Below are 15,082 nucleotides of genomic sequence, written 5' to 3'. Positions count from 1 at the left end.
GCCATAGAGATGCTTCAGTTCTATTTGATCCAGGATCTACTTATTCCTATTTGTCCTCCTATTTTGCTTCATATTTTGTTGTGCCTTGTGATTCTTTGAGTGCTTCTGTGTGTGTATCTACACCGGTGGGAGACTCTGTGGTAGTAGATCATGTCTATCATTCGTGTGTGATTACTATTGGTAATCTTGAAACTAGTGTGGATCTTCTATTTCTTGATATGTTAGATTTTGATATCATCTTGGGTATGGATTGGCTGTCTCCTTATCATGCTATATTGGATTGTCATGCCAAGACAGTGACCCTAGCTATGCCGGGGTTACCTCAGTTAGAGTGGAAAAGAACTCCTGGTCATTTTGCCAGCAGGGTTATTTCTTATATGAAAGCTCGGCGTATGGTAGAGAAAGGGTTTCTAGCCTATTTGTCTTATATTCCCGATCCCAGTGCGGATGTCCCTTCTATGGACTCAGTACCAGTTGTTCGTGAATTTTCAGAAGTATTTCCTGCAGATCTGTCGGGGATGCCACCCGACAGAGATATTGACTTCTATATTGATTTAGCTCCGGACACCCAACCTATTTCTATTCCACCATACCGTATGGCCCCGCTAGAGTTGGAAGAATCGAAAGAGCAGTTACAAGACTTGCTTGATCAGGGATTTATTAGACCTAATGTCTCGCCCTGGGGTGTACCAGTATTATTTGAAAAGAAGAAAGATGGCTCTATGCGGATGTGTATAGACTATCAACAGTTGAACAAGGCCACTATCAAAACCAAATATCCGCTGCCAAGAATTGATGACTTATTTGATCAGCTTCAGGGTGCCAAGGTATTTTTGAAGATCGATTTGAGATCTGGTTACCATCAGTTGAAGATTAGGGCATCTGATGTCCCTAAGACAGCTTTTCGGACTCGGTATGGGCATTACGAGTTCCTAGTGAAGTCATTTGGGTTGACAAATGCTCCAGCAACATTTATGAATTTGATGAATCGGATGTTCAAGCCTTATTTGGACTCTTTTGTAGTCGTATTCATTGATGATATCTTAATTTACTCCAGCAGTCGAGAGGAGCATGAGCAGCATCTTCGAAGTGTGCTTCACACTTTGAAGAATAATCAGTTATATGCCTAAGTTTTCAAAATGTGAGTTTTGGTTAGACTTAGTTGCCTTTTTGGGGCATGTTGTATCGGCAGAAGGCATAAAGGTGGATCCTAAGAAGATTGAGGCTGTTCAGAATTGGCCTAGGCCTACTTCAGTTACAGAGATCCGGAGTTTCCTGGGTTTAGCATGTTATTATCGTCGGTTCGTGGAAGGGTTTTCATCTATAGCAAGTTCATTGACCAGATTGACACAGAAAGGTGTCCCATTCAGATGGTCAGACGAGTGTGAGTTGAGCTTTCAGAAGCTCAAGACCGCTTTGACCACGACGCCAGTGTTGGTATTACCCATAGGTTCAGGATCGTATACGGTATATTGTGACGCATCTCACATTGGTCTTGGTGTAGTATTAATGCAAGATGGCAAGGTAATTGCATATGTGTCTCGGCAGTTGAAAGTTCACGAGAAGAATTATCCTGTTCATGACTTAGAATTGGCAGCCATTGTTCATGCGCTAAATATTTGGAGGCATTATCTCTATGGTGTCTTGTGTGAGGTATTTACTGATCATCGCGGCCTTTAGTATCTGTTCAAACAAAAAGATCTTAATTTGAGGCAGAGAAGATAGTTGGAGTTATTGAAAGACTATGATATCACCATTTTGTATCACCCCGGAAAGGCCAATGTGGTGGCCGATGCTTTGAGTAGAAAGGTTGTGAGTATGGGCAGTCTTGCGTATATTCCGGTTTGTGAGAGGCCATTAGCTGCAGATGTTCAGACTTTGGCTAATCAGTTTATGAGGTTAGATATTTTAGAACCCCGTCGGGTTCTTACTTGTACAGTCGCTCGATCTTCTTTATATGAGCGCATCAGAGAGAGGCAGTATGATGATCCTCACTTGCTTGTCCTTACAGACACGGTGCGGCACGGTGATGCCAAACAGGTTGCTGTGGGGGAAGATGGGCTTCTGCGAATGCAGGGTCGTATTTGTGTGCCTAATGTGGATGGGCATCGTGAATTAATTGAGTACGCAGTGTACCTCACATTTTTGGAGGGCTGTACAGCGTGAGTTAGGCACACGGGTGGAGTTGAGTACAACATTTCATCCACAGACAGACTGTCAGTCAGAGCGCACTATTCAGATATTGGAAGATATGCTCAGTGCTTGTGTTATAGACTTTGGAGGTTCTTGGGATCATTTCTTGCCACTTGCGGAGTTGCTTATAATAGTAGCTACCAATCGAGCCTTCAGATGGCTCCATATAAGGCATTATACGGAAGGCGATGCCGATCGCCAGTTGGTTGGTTTGAACTGGGAGAGGCTCGGTTATTGGGTACCGATTTGGTACAGGATGCCTTGGATAAGGTCAAGATTATTCAGGATCGACTTCGCATAGCTCAGTCTAGGCAAAAGAGTTATGTCGACCGTAAAGTTCGTGATATTGCATTCATGGTTGGAGAAAGAATATTGCTTCGGGTTTCACCTATGAAAGGTCTAATGAGGTTCGGAAAGAAGGGCAAGTTGAGCCCTAGATATATCGGACCCTTTGAGATTCTTGAAAGGGTGGGTGAAGTAGCCTACAAGCTTGCATTACCACCTAGTTTATCAGCGGTTCATCCGGTGTTCCATGTGTCTATGCTCCGAAAATATCATGGTGATCCGTCCCATATTTTAGATTTCAGCTCAGTCCAATTGGACAAAGATTTGACGTATGAGGAGGTGCCGGTGGCTATTCTAGCCCGGCGGGTCAGACAGTTGAGGTCTAAGAGTTATTTTTCAGTTCGAGTGCAATGGAGAGGTCAGCCGGTAGAGGCATCTACCTGGGAGTCCGAGTCGGACATACGGAGTAAATATCCACACTTATTCACTAGCTCAGGTACTTTTTTCTAACTCCGTTCGAGGACGAACGTTTGTTTTGGAGGTGGAGAATGTGATGACCTAAAAAGTCATCTTTAAATTTAATAAGTAATTATGTATTCTAAGACCTCGAAAAGCACCATTTATCATTTCTCGACTTGCGTGCGCAGCCCGTAAAATTTTCTGGAAAGTTTTTATGTGAAAAATAAATTAAAATGGGAAATAGAGCTTTAAAACTCAACTAAGTTGACTTTGGTCAACATTTTGAGCAAACAGACCCGGATCAGTATTTTAACAATTTCGGTAGGTCCGTATCGTGATTTGGGACTTGGGCGTATGCCCGGAATCGAATTTCGAGGTCCCTAGCCCGAGATATGGAATTTTGATGAAAACTTAAAAGCTTGAAAGCTTAATGATTTCTAAGAAATTTCTAATGTTGGATTTATTGACCTCGGGTCCGTATTTTGGTTCCAGAGCCCGGTATAAGTCCACTATAATATTTATGACTTGTCTGCTTGGTGAGAATCGGAGTTGATTTGACGTGATTCGGACGTCCGGTTGTGAAAATATAAGTTTTAAAGTTTTCTTGAAAACTTCCTTTTAGTTGGTGTCCGATTCGTAGTTCTAGGTGTTATTTTAGCAATTTGATCGCGCGAGCAAAATCGTATGATATTTTAGGACTTAGGTGCATGTTTGGTTTAGAGCCCCGAGGGCTCGGGTTGATTTCGGGTGGTTAACGGATCATTGTTGGACTTAAGAAAATTGCAAAAATCTGCTTCTGGTTTTCTTCTTCGCGTTCGCGAGGGGAGTCTCGCGTTCGCGAAGAGGAAAATTTGGACTAGCACTTTTTGTGCTTCGCATTCGGGACTAAGGGAACGCGTTCGCGAAGGGTCGAGGTGCAAAGCTTCGAGTTCGCGATCGAGTCCCCGCGTTCGCGAAGGGAAAGAGGCTGGCCAGGAAAATTAGCCTTCGCGTTCGCGAAGGCCAAGCCAGGCAAGCATCGCGATCGTGAGGTAGCCCTCACGTTCGCGAAGAGTAAAAATCCCAGAAATAGAACTTAGGTTTTGAAAATGGGGTTTCGACCCATTTTCAACTCTTTTCCATTTTTGAGCTCGGGTAAGGCGATTTTTGGGCGATTTTTACGGAAAAACATTGGGATAAGTGTTCCTTATCCTATATTGATTATATTTCATGATTTCATACTCATTTATATCATGAATCCGTAAATTTATGGAAGAAAAATCAGATTTTTATAAAATCTTCCAAAAATAAAAACTTAAGATTTGAAGGTCCATTTGATATTGCAATTGGACAAATGTTGTATGGTTGAACTCGTAGCGGAACGGGTGTTCGGATTTCGCGAGTTTTTTCGGGATTTGAGACGTGGGTCCCACAGTCGAATATTTTAATGAATTTCGGATTTTTATTCGGAAAATGTGTAAATTTATATGGAATTAATTCCTATGATTAGTATTGAATATATTGAATTGTTTGTGAATAGATTTGAAGTTTTTGGAGGCAAATTTAAAAGGAAAAGTTGTGGTTGAGTAATTGATTGAAATTTGCAAAGCGAGGTAAGTGTCGTGGTTAACCTTGACTTGATGGAATAGAACCCTTAAATTATTTGTTATGTGAAATGCATGTGAACGACGTATAGGCGAGGTGACGAGTATCTATACATCGTCAAGTTAATTATTTGCATAATTACTTGAAAAATCATAAATTATTTTAAATCATGAATTAATTATTATAATAATTATTTCTCTCATATTCTTTGCCAAATATTAATTCTTGATTTCCTGCATTAATTGTTACATGCTACTTGAATTATGTGTCTTAATTGTTATTTGACATTTAGCATATTAAATATTAAACTGCCTATTTTCTCCCTGATTTCTATAATAATTTGCTATTTGACATTGTCTGTTTCATGAATAAATCATAATTATTGTATGCTTGTTGTCTTATAATTTCATATTAATTGTTGCATTTATTGGGGAAATTCCTTCTATAAGAATTGGTAAATGAATATACTAGAGGAGCGGGTTGCACGCTGCAACAGAATTGATTATAATGAATATATTGAAGGATCGGGTTGCACGCCGCAACAGACTTATTAAAAGTCTATATTGGAGGATCGGGTTGCACGCCGCAACAGACTTATTAAAAGTCTATATTGAAGGATTGGGTTGCACGCCGCAACAGACTTATTAAAAGTCTATATTGGAGGATCGGGTTGCACGCCGCAACAGACTTATTAAGAGTCCATATTAGAGGATCGGGTTGCACGCCGCAACAGACTTATTAAGAGTCCATATTGGAGGATCGGGTTGCACGCCGCAACAAACTTGATTAAAAATGAATATATTGTGAGAGCGGGTTGCACGCTGCAACAGAATTGAATGTGAATATATTGTGAGAGCGGGTTACACGCTGCAACCGAATTGATGGAAATGATAATTGGTTGTGACTGCTGAGTTGGCTTCAATTATTATAAATGAGTTACTTGATTTATTTCTATTATTGTTGTTGTTTCTAATATTGCGTACATGTAATGTAAGTGACCCGCCTTAGCCTCGTCACTTCTTCGTCTTGGTTAGGCTCATCACTTACCACTACATGGGGTCGATTGTACTGATACTACACTCTGCACTTCTTGTGCAGATTTTGGAGTTGGTCCCAGCGGCGTACCGTAGACTTGCTCAGATTTCAGCTATTCAGAGGAGACTTGAGGTATAACTACACGACGTTCGCAGTTCTGAAGTCCCCGTCTACTTTACTTTAGCTGTGTGTTTGTTTTCAGACAGCTTTATTTTATTTAGACCTTTATTTGTAGTTATTCTAGAAGCTCGTGCACTTGTGACACCAATTCTGGGATGGTATTTAGACACCGTTATTTTGATGGATTATTTCATTATATTTCAAACTTTGCTTCCGCATATGTTTCCTTATTATTAATAAATTTAAAATTATTTTAAAAATAAATAATATTATTCTAACGTTGGCTTGCCTAGCAAGTGAAATATTAGGCGCCATCAAGATCCGAAGGTGAAAATTTCGGGTCGTGACACACGACCAGTTCGAATAGCATATAACAATGATGCAAGCTTGGGGTACACTCCCTACTAGAGATTAGGTTGAGGGGAGAAATACAATAATGAATTTATTGAAAAAACTGAACAAGAGTCTTTCTAACCTTTGCCCTACAAAATTCCTTTAATGCAGTTATAGATGAACTCAAGTTCTTCCTAGCTTCCTCGATCTTTGCTTCCTTTCCCTTATCTGGGGTCGCCATCTGTTATAAATGAAATTGGCCACAATAATTTTTAAATAAATGAAAGCAGGTAAAGTGCACAGGAAATGCAGCATGCTCAAGATATCCAGTGAGGGTCGTGGGTGATAATGACACATAAATGGAAACAGGTAAAGTGCACAGGAAACACAGACACTGCAGACCAGTGCTCATAATTTGCGGGTGAAGTGTACACCGATCTTAACCCTACCTAGGAGGATAAAAAGGTTGTTTGCAATACAGTAATAAATAATAACAAGCAGTAACAGTACAAGATAATAAGATAGACAAAGTGAAGGAAACAATTAGGTGATAAAAAATTCCCGAGAAAAGCAAGGTATAATGTCTTCTAAAGACTAAACTTATAAGCATGGAGATTGTCATTCCAAATACTTGACTCTACTTTCAAATGATAGTCATAGTTGAGACATATCTCCTACTTTCAACACGAAACATATTTATTTATTCCAGAAATGCACCGCAGTATATGTTTCACAACATTTCAGTAGTTAATTCCCTCTAACAGATTTCTTTTTGCCTTCATCTAACAACTCTTTGGTACTACAGAAGTTTCATAAAGAGAGGAAACAAGTAAGAAGTAAAATATGTTTTCTTTATCTAACCTCACCCACCAAAGAGGAAACTTTATGCACAACTTTCAGCACAATGTGGCAGTACACACAAGTTATCGGCATTTTTCGGACTTGAGGAAGGTTAGTTATCACCCATGCACATGGAACAACACCACTGAGTTGTGATCCCAAAATAAGAACTCTTTTGTTCAAACTTTATTGTAAATTTAAATACAAATAACAATGCTCCTTTTGTTATTGTTGTATAATGTATTTAAATCATACAACTTGCCACTATGTTCCAAGATATAAGAGACCGAGGTTATTCTGTTTTAATATACTACTTGAGCGAGTAAAGAGTTTTTTCCTTCGTATATTCATATTTTGGTTATACAAAGACAGAAGTTTGTCTAATCGCTTAGCACTCGGAGAAACTAAATTAAAATTAAAAAATTTTCTGAAGGTTTCAGATTATCTTGAGCTTTATCGTTGTACAACCATATTGAACAAATGCACTCCATAATTACCAAACCAGTAAATGGGAAAACATTCTTTAATTATAGTCCAAAGCTAAACTACATCTTCATACTACCACATTGAGCAGCAAAAACAAGTGTCCGAACTATTCCAAAATTAGCAAGTTATATCCTCCCGTTAGTTTTTGTGAAACAGAACTAACAACTGCAACATAAATACCCTCCCAACTTTGTACATCTAAAGAAAATATAGTCCATTGAAGCAATTTCCCATATTCTAGTTTAGCTATGTTCGTACCTGAACTGATATATTAAAAAATTCAAAGTAGTAAATAAGTAATCTGGACAATGCGATAAAACATAGCTTGAGTTCAACTAAGTGAATATAACGGTAAGGAAACAATTTACTATGCAAAAGCATATCAAATGAATCATTTTATAAATCATAGGACCACAAATTCAAACAAATGATACACATTAACTTCATTATTATGTATCACATGTTTGGCAATGCAAAATCTTTGTTAATAGAGGACTTAATTAGAAAGTCAAAATTAACTAAATCTCGCGCGCGCACATATATATATATATAAAACCAATTTTTTTTCCTATTTTCTCCACTATTCCATCCAGATTTCCCCTGCTTTGTGTTTGCTGCCTAAAGGCATGCCAAGGTAAGTTGTAGGCAAGTTCTCCACTTCACATCCTAAAATCTTAGCAAGATTCTGTATGTTTGAGAGTGACCTATCTGTCATACAAAAGTAACGTAGATTTCTTGTATTCACACCGGTTGTCAAGTTGATTGACACGCGTTAGCTATCAGGAAAATTTAGGAGTAATAACCAAAATACCCTTAGTAGCAGCTAGCAAGCAGACATGTCGTCCAGATGTGTGCTAATAAGGAGAGTTAGCAGACACCCGGACGACATGTCTGCCTCACTCTTCAAGGGTAATATTGTCTTTCCATCTAATTTTTATTAGCTTCACTTGGATTATATCAACCACTTTGAAAAAACTGGCAATCACCGCTTCTTTGGCTTCCTTCTTGTTCTTCTCGGTACAGGCATACAGGTCTTTGAGTCTTTCAGTATCATCAATATCAGAAAAGCTCTACCATCTGCCAGTTTTCCAGTTTTGCAATGGTTTGAAAGATCTTCTTCTGATATTTTGGTTCGTTTTCCTGTCGGGTTTCTCTGAAGAACAGTTGGCATTCGTATACTTGTCCTTTCAACAGTTTACCGGTCCACCTGGGAACCGGCAATTGTGAGATATTATTTGGACCAAAATCAAAAGAAGGGTATAATTACTCTGTTTAATATAGTTGAAGGGTATTTTTGGTCCTTTTTTCTTAAATCTATATGTAGCTAGTTCATTGGTCTTTATGTTCACAAAAATTTGATTGTTGTTCATTGTTCTATCATCCTTATTAGGGGAATTTATTATCTACCTTATTTTATAACATTGATTTAGAAACTTTCTCTAAAAACGATTACGACACAGTCAAGTTTGCTTCCTACGTGAATCTGAAAGATACTCAAATTGGCAATGATTATTTAAAAAGGTACTCAAATCTGAAAGTTATGAAATCACTTATAGTTAAAAATTAAGTGTAAAAATTTGACTCTAAGGTTTCCCCAAAAGAAATACAAAATATATACTACTTTCACATCTTAGGTTCAATTTATGAGATCAGAGTTGCATAGGAGTAATAGTTATACTTTCACTCTGCCTTTCTTAGGTGTTGAGTTCAATCCTTTAAAAACTCTCACATCTTCTATCTTACTCTCTCCCCGTAGGCCCACACTATGTACAAGTCCACTCCCATCAAAAAGAAAAAAAAGGAGAATTAACCTAAATAGCCGTTTATCCAACCACATTATGTATATCGGCTAGAAAAAATAAATAATATATTCAGCCGGCTATTTGTGTAAAGGTTTCAAGAGAAAAGGCCGCAGTGACCCATTTTGTACCTGTAGCCCAATTAAAGACCCAACATAAAAACTAGACTAAAACAGAAGTTTGCAAAGATAAATGTGCAATGGTTACCTACCTCAAGTATTTACAACAAGGAACAGCAGAAATAACTAGTCAATAACTAGAAAACTTGATAGGGAAAGATACATCAATACGGTCAACAAGAAGCTGGGTTTTCACTTTAGGTATAGATGAATCATGGTGAGAGATCAAAAGTATCACTGATGATTTTCTTTCATATCAGAAGGGAGTTTGCGTTAATGGAGTTATCTATATGGTGGATCGCTACGGTAAATTCATAGTTGCATTTGATGTTAAAACTGAAAATTTAAGAATTATCAGATTGCCGAATGCTTTAATTCACGCATTCGATTTTTACCCATCGTTAGAAGTGAAGGGAAATCTAGCAATCCTAGACAGTTAGTGACATTCTTTTTTCATTTATCATTGTCCCATAAAAAACATTGAGCTGTTGGTTTTCATTTTGTTTAGCGCACTTTATGTGTGTCACCAATCATCATGCATGTCCTTAGAAGAAAAAGAGAGTTCTAAAATTCACCAAACCTCTTCATTTAGAAGTGTAATATTTCTTCTGAATTGAATTTTTATTTGATAATTCTATTCGTTAAATGAATCTGATAGGCATGGCTTTATAATAGTACAGTTTGCTAGCATTTAAGCTTGCAACAATCGATTCTTAAGTCTGCAACTATGTTACATGCTACAACGGGCGCTGTTAAAGCACAAAATGCTTGTTTATTTTTTTAATTTGCTAAATGATTCGTTTTAAGTCCCTGTTTGTTTTAGAAATAGTGGAACATGCAATTTTTTTACTAGCCAAAAAGGGAGAAACAATATCCAAGAAAAGTTTTTAAACTAAAATTAAGGACAAGGAAAAAGATGGGTCTGATGTTCCTTGTCTAATCAGGCTGGGTGGATACAAGTTCTCTACATCATCGTTTGGCTCAATTGATGAGGATGAAAATTAAATACTATCATAGATGTTGCAACTCAAAAATTGTTTGTTCATAACTATTGGTGTAATTGAGCATGGATTTCTTCCAATTTTAGTGTCAGTAGAGGTTCTAGGTACACTGCAGCCAAAGATCTGCGCCTGGGAAAATTCCATTTGAATGCCAGTTGATTATCAGAAGGTTACAATGGCGTCAATTACAAATTAGTTCATATTTCTTAATTCGTATCAGTGTATAAATCGTAATTAATGCGACTTAAATCAAATGCGATTTATAAGTCTGCATTTGGATAATGCGTCTTCAAAACTTCCTAGTTTCATTGCATAGCTGCTTATTTAAATTTGATAGTTCAACCGCGATATTTTGATCACTCAACTCATTGCACTCCATGCTTTGTGTTAAAAATGCGGGGTTAAATGGAAGGGTATTTCACGTATGGCTAGAAAACTTTACCTATAATGATAGTGAAGTCAAAAAAACTATCTTTTGTCATATTAAATTAAAGTCACAATTTTATCCACTAAAATTACAGATTGTAGTTTATAAAACTCTTTAGTTGAACAAATATTGCATCGGCCTCAGAGCTTAGTCTATTCTAAGAAGAATCCTGACTCCGTCTATATTTTTGCCTTTTGCAGCTTCTGTTACCGTTGGGTAGGATATGATCTATGGGTGTCTAGTGTCAATTTTATTCTGTGGATACATCATTTATGATAGAGACAACCTAATCAAACGCTACACTTACTATGAATACATTATTTATGATACAGACAACCTAATCAAATGCTACACGAATACATTTGGGCTGCAGATGCCTTGGATCTGGACATTATCAATCTCTTCCTATCTATATTGACTATCTTTTACCTTCATTCTATATATATAGATATATCTAGTGGATACCACATCACTCAGTGCTGACATCCACCAACAAATGAGCTTGAGGCATGTTAATAATCAACTTAACATGGTCAATATATGCACAAAATATCTCAACTTTTAATACACAAAATTATCGGTTTATCAAGTTAGTATTTGCAGCAAACTTTAATAACTAGAGGTGCATGCTTCATAAGAAAGTTGTCTGAAGCAATGTACTAATATGTTCAATAGTATTTGGAAGCATGAAAGACATACGAAACATTTCGAGCATTCAATGTACAAACAACTTTAAAATTCGAACTTCATTTTTGCAGTATAAACTACAGAAATACAAATCCCACTACGTGGTTTGAAGCACGATAATAAAGTGCTGATGAAATCTAAGACTTGAGTTCACAATACATTACTAAATAACATATTTACACAAATTAGGATAATGTAGTAAAACCCTTGATCACAGACAACATTCCTCGGATAAGTTCATCTCACAGGTTAGGATTAGTAGTATGGGCAGCAGTCACAGTAGAGACCATGGCATCAACTCCACAGATATTGTGACCCCTGCAAATCTTGTAATATCCATGCTCTCCCCAGTTTTCTCCCCAAGAATTCTTGATGATCCAGTAAGCCTTTTCCTTGAGTCTGATAGGAGCAAAGCCATGAGAACCATAACCTACCAAGAGCACTCCGTGATCCTGACGCTTGAAGCAGATTAATGGGCACGAAACTCCTCCAACGTATGTCTGCATCCAAGCAGCATTGATCCCCACTGCATTTTACACAAACAGGAAATATAGTAAGTTTGGTTGTCTGCTCTCATTCACATTGGGAAAAAGAAAACTTCAAATTGAGACTTTAATGGCTAACTACCTGCAAGAGGACCATGTTTAACCAGGTTGGCAGCAATTTGGTCTTCATCAAGACCAATAACACTGAAGTTAGTCACAGCGGCAGCAATTTTGCTCTTGTCAAAGTGGCACTTGCCATCCTTGCCAGTGTAAGGATAGTCTTTCTCCAGTTGAAGACCTCCAGCTTTCAGGGTGTACTCAAAGGCAGTAGTCATAAGACCACCACCGCAACCTGCATCACAAGCATCTTGTTGCTCCGGGTCACACTGCAAAAGGCAAAAACTTTAAATTAAGATTACAGGGTAAAACAAATACATGTAATAAGCGGAAGAAAAAACGACAATAAGATCCACAATCAGTTACAGCAGCAGGGGTATATGCCTTTGTCCAGTCTCAACTAAATCCCCTACTAGGTTTACTTTTGTCTCTCTATGTAATTTCTACCAAAACTAAAAAACTGTTTTAATTCAGTGAAGAGTGAGATAATGAAGAATAAAGAACATAGAACAATCCTAGTTTCTTTCTGTCTTAACCACTGCTCGCAACCCCAATTGTACAGGCAGGGAAAAAGTTTTAATCTTTAATCCTTTCCCACAGTAAAAAACCAAATGGTTTAACCTTTGAAACAGATAACTAGTTTTTACATGAAACAGAGTCCAACATAACAATTTACCCATTATATAGTATGATTTATTTCAAGAAATTTAACCCATCTAACTAATGTAGGATTGAGTATAATTGTTATGCTGCTTCAAGAAAATAAGCTATTAGCTTTTGCCTTACATTCCGGCAGCACCAATATATAGATACCTAAAAAGCTGTAATTTTTAATCCTTTTCCAATAATTTGGACCTAATTTATAAACCCCTTTAAGCAGATAACTAGCTTTGGCAAGAAACTTCAATGATATACATACAAAGCTAACATAACAATATACCCATCATAAACTCTCAAAGCAACAGCGCCAACAAAACACCATAAATCGCACTCCAATATAGATATAGAAATTTAAATAATATTGAACCGATCAAATTTAAAAAGTCAACGGCAAGAAAAAACACGAACCTCATGGTCACAGTCCACAAGCTGCTGTTCACTAAGGCTCACCAGCTCTCCCGTCGCCAAAAAGTGAGCTCCTTCCACCGCTCCTGTTGTACTGAACGACCAGCATGAACCGCACGAGCCCTATCATAGTCAAATTCAACCATCAATAAATATAAGTGGATAATCAATTAATCATATAGTAGTAGAAAAGTATATCTACAAAAAAAGACCTGATTTTTTACGCCGGTGACGGCGCCGTGGTCACGCCAGTCAAAATCAGCTGGAAGATCGGAAGTCGGGAGGATCGGAGCTTTCTCAGCGTTAAGCTTAGGTTTTGGTTTGTGAAGGCCAAGGTAAGTCCGGCGAAACTCCGACGGAGTAAGATCGGAGAACTTCGTAATACCGTGTTCGGCGGAAGGGTCAAGGAGCTGATGACGCCGTGCACGGCGGAGGTTCGCCTTGAATACCTTGAACCTGTGGTCATGTTCCTCTTCCGAAGCGTAGATCTTTCCGAACTTTGACTTGAAAAGTGAAAAGTGATGTTCGGCGTTTAACAGATGACTGTCGTCGGTTTCGGACACGACTTGCCGGATCAACGGATCCTCGTCGGAGAACGCTATCGCCGACGAGAAAAGTACGAAAGCGAGAAGAGATAAGAGAAATAGACGTTCCATTTGGAGAAAAGATTAAAAAAAAAATGAGCAAAGAGGAAGAAGAGGAGGATATTTTTTTCGTTCTTGCTCAGCTAGTTGTGTTTATATTGGCTCCGAGAAAATGGTAGGTGCAAAAATTAGCCGTTGTGATTCTGACACGTGTAACTTTAACCCTCATGATACGTGTGCTACTGGTACTGCATTATCTTATTTGTAAGTTGATAATAAGAGGACTATTTTAGCAGATAACAACAAAAGAGAGGTTGCTTCTGTCAGTCGCCAATAAGTTTAGGGGTGTACTGTGAAATATAGTAGTATATCCTTTTCAGGAGGTTCCATTCCAGGGGCCCACCTTTGATTTATTTAAAGTATTCTTATTTATCTTGAACTTGAAAACTGAAAAAGAATCTTTCCTAATTTTTCTGTCTAGTGTGGGTGGGAGAAATCGTCAATATGAAAATCGAACTTTGCGGGTCAATGATGTAAAATAGGAGGTTTAATGGTAGGATCTTATTAAATTATTCACCATTTCTTCCTATTTTAAAATAAATTCGGACATATTAAAATGTATTAAGTACGTTGTTATAATGTCAAAATATGTTTAAAATGACATTTTTCATATATTAAGAGAGGAAGAAAAAGTATCATAATTTTTATGTGAATAATAAAAGTAATGTTCTATCTAATGCATTTTAGACAATGAGGATTTCAAGACAAATAAAAGTAAAACGAAATATATTACGTTGTAAGTTTAGCAAGGATGACAAGAATTATAGAAATCTACATGTTAAGATGATGGAAAGGGGCAAATAATGCACTTAGAGATAAAGAAAAAATAAAAAAGGTCGCACGAGATGATTTACTCATGTTCTATCTAATGCATCTATTTACATGTGTGATACTAAGATGATTGAATGTGTTAGAATATGAATGGGTAAATTTAAAATCAAACGAAAATATATATACAATCTCTTGGAATATATGAGAATATAGCGAAAAAATAATATACAAGTGAAGTAAAATGTCGATATATGCAGTATCAACTACTCCATTAGGATTAAGGTTTATTAGTCCACATAAATTAGGTATAGTATTTGACATGTGCATGTCCTTTCAGCTTTAGTAAAGATTGTAAGTCGAGGTAGGAATGCATCAACGATTTAATCAAAGAATTCTTAATTTGAAGCCGTGTCCTAAAAGAACAATTTTTTAAGTATTGAGATAAAATATGCAAGACGGAGGAGAAAAGATAGTGAGAATTCACATGCCTAACCATTATTAAGTGAGAATTGAAGAATTATTATTGTTGTATACGGGTAAAATTGGGGGTAATGCATATTCCAATTTTTTGATGAAGAAAACGGAAGAAGGGCATGGACGCACGAGATCGAAATCTAGGGTGGGAGTCCTTC

General features: G+C 37.4%; 1 protein-coding gene and 1 long non-coding RNA gene across 2 annotated transcripts; one reads left to right on the top strand and one right to left on the bottom strand.

The window, feature by feature from the left end:
- Window positions 1-7,901: 7,901 nt before the first annotated feature.
- LOC104104815 (uncharacterized) lies at window positions 7,902-8,739 on the top strand. Its single transcript, XR_688200.3, has 2 exons — window positions 7,902-8,244; window positions 8,359-8,739. It is a non-coding gene; the product is annotated as an uncharacterized lncRNA (long non-coding RNA).
- Window positions 8,740-11,402: 2,663 nt separating this feature from the next.
- LOC104104816 (probable cysteine protease RD19C) lies at window positions 11,403-13,758 on the bottom strand. The gene is made up of 4 exons (XM_009612998.4): window positions 13,248-13,758; window positions 13,039-13,158; window positions 11,996-12,239; window positions 11,403-11,894 (listed from the first exon to the last, which is right to left on the bottom strand). Exons 1-4 carry the CDS (start codon window positions 13,689-13,691, stop codon window positions 11,611-11,613), a joined length of 1,092 nt encoding a protein of 363 aa, XP_009611293.1. The 5' UTR covers window positions 13,692-13,758; the 3' UTR covers window positions 11,403-11,610.
- Window positions 13,759-15,082: the final 1,324 nt, after the last annotated feature.

Source organism: Nicotiana tomentosiformis, chromosome 4 (genome assembly GCF_000390325.3).
Source record: "Nicotiana tomentosiformis chromosome 4, ASM39032v3, whole genome shotgun sequence".
NCBI classification, from domain to species: domain Eukaryota; kingdom Viridiplantae; phylum Streptophyta; class Magnoliopsida; order Solanales; family Solanaceae; genus Nicotiana; species Nicotiana tomentosiformis.
Note: the sequence above shows the minus strand (reverse complement) of the source record. Positions and strands in the feature narration are given on the sequence as shown.

What these genes read in the sequence shown, in the direction of transcription:
- LOC104104816 (XM_009612998.4), bottom strand. Translation starts at nt 13,691, where the DNA reads ATGGAACGTCTATTTCTCTTATCTCTTCTCGCTTTCGTACTTTTCTCG. An exon ending in TTGTGGACTGTGACCATGAG is followed by an intron (nt 12,240 to 13,038) that starts GTTCGTGTTTTT and finishes TGCCTTTTGCAG; the next exon opens with TGTGACCCGGAGCAACAAGA. An exon ending in TAAACATGGTCCTCTTGCAG is followed by an intron (nt 11,895 to 11,995) that starts GTAGTTAGCCAT and finishes TGTAAAATGCAG; the next exon opens with TGGGGATCAATGCTGCTTGG.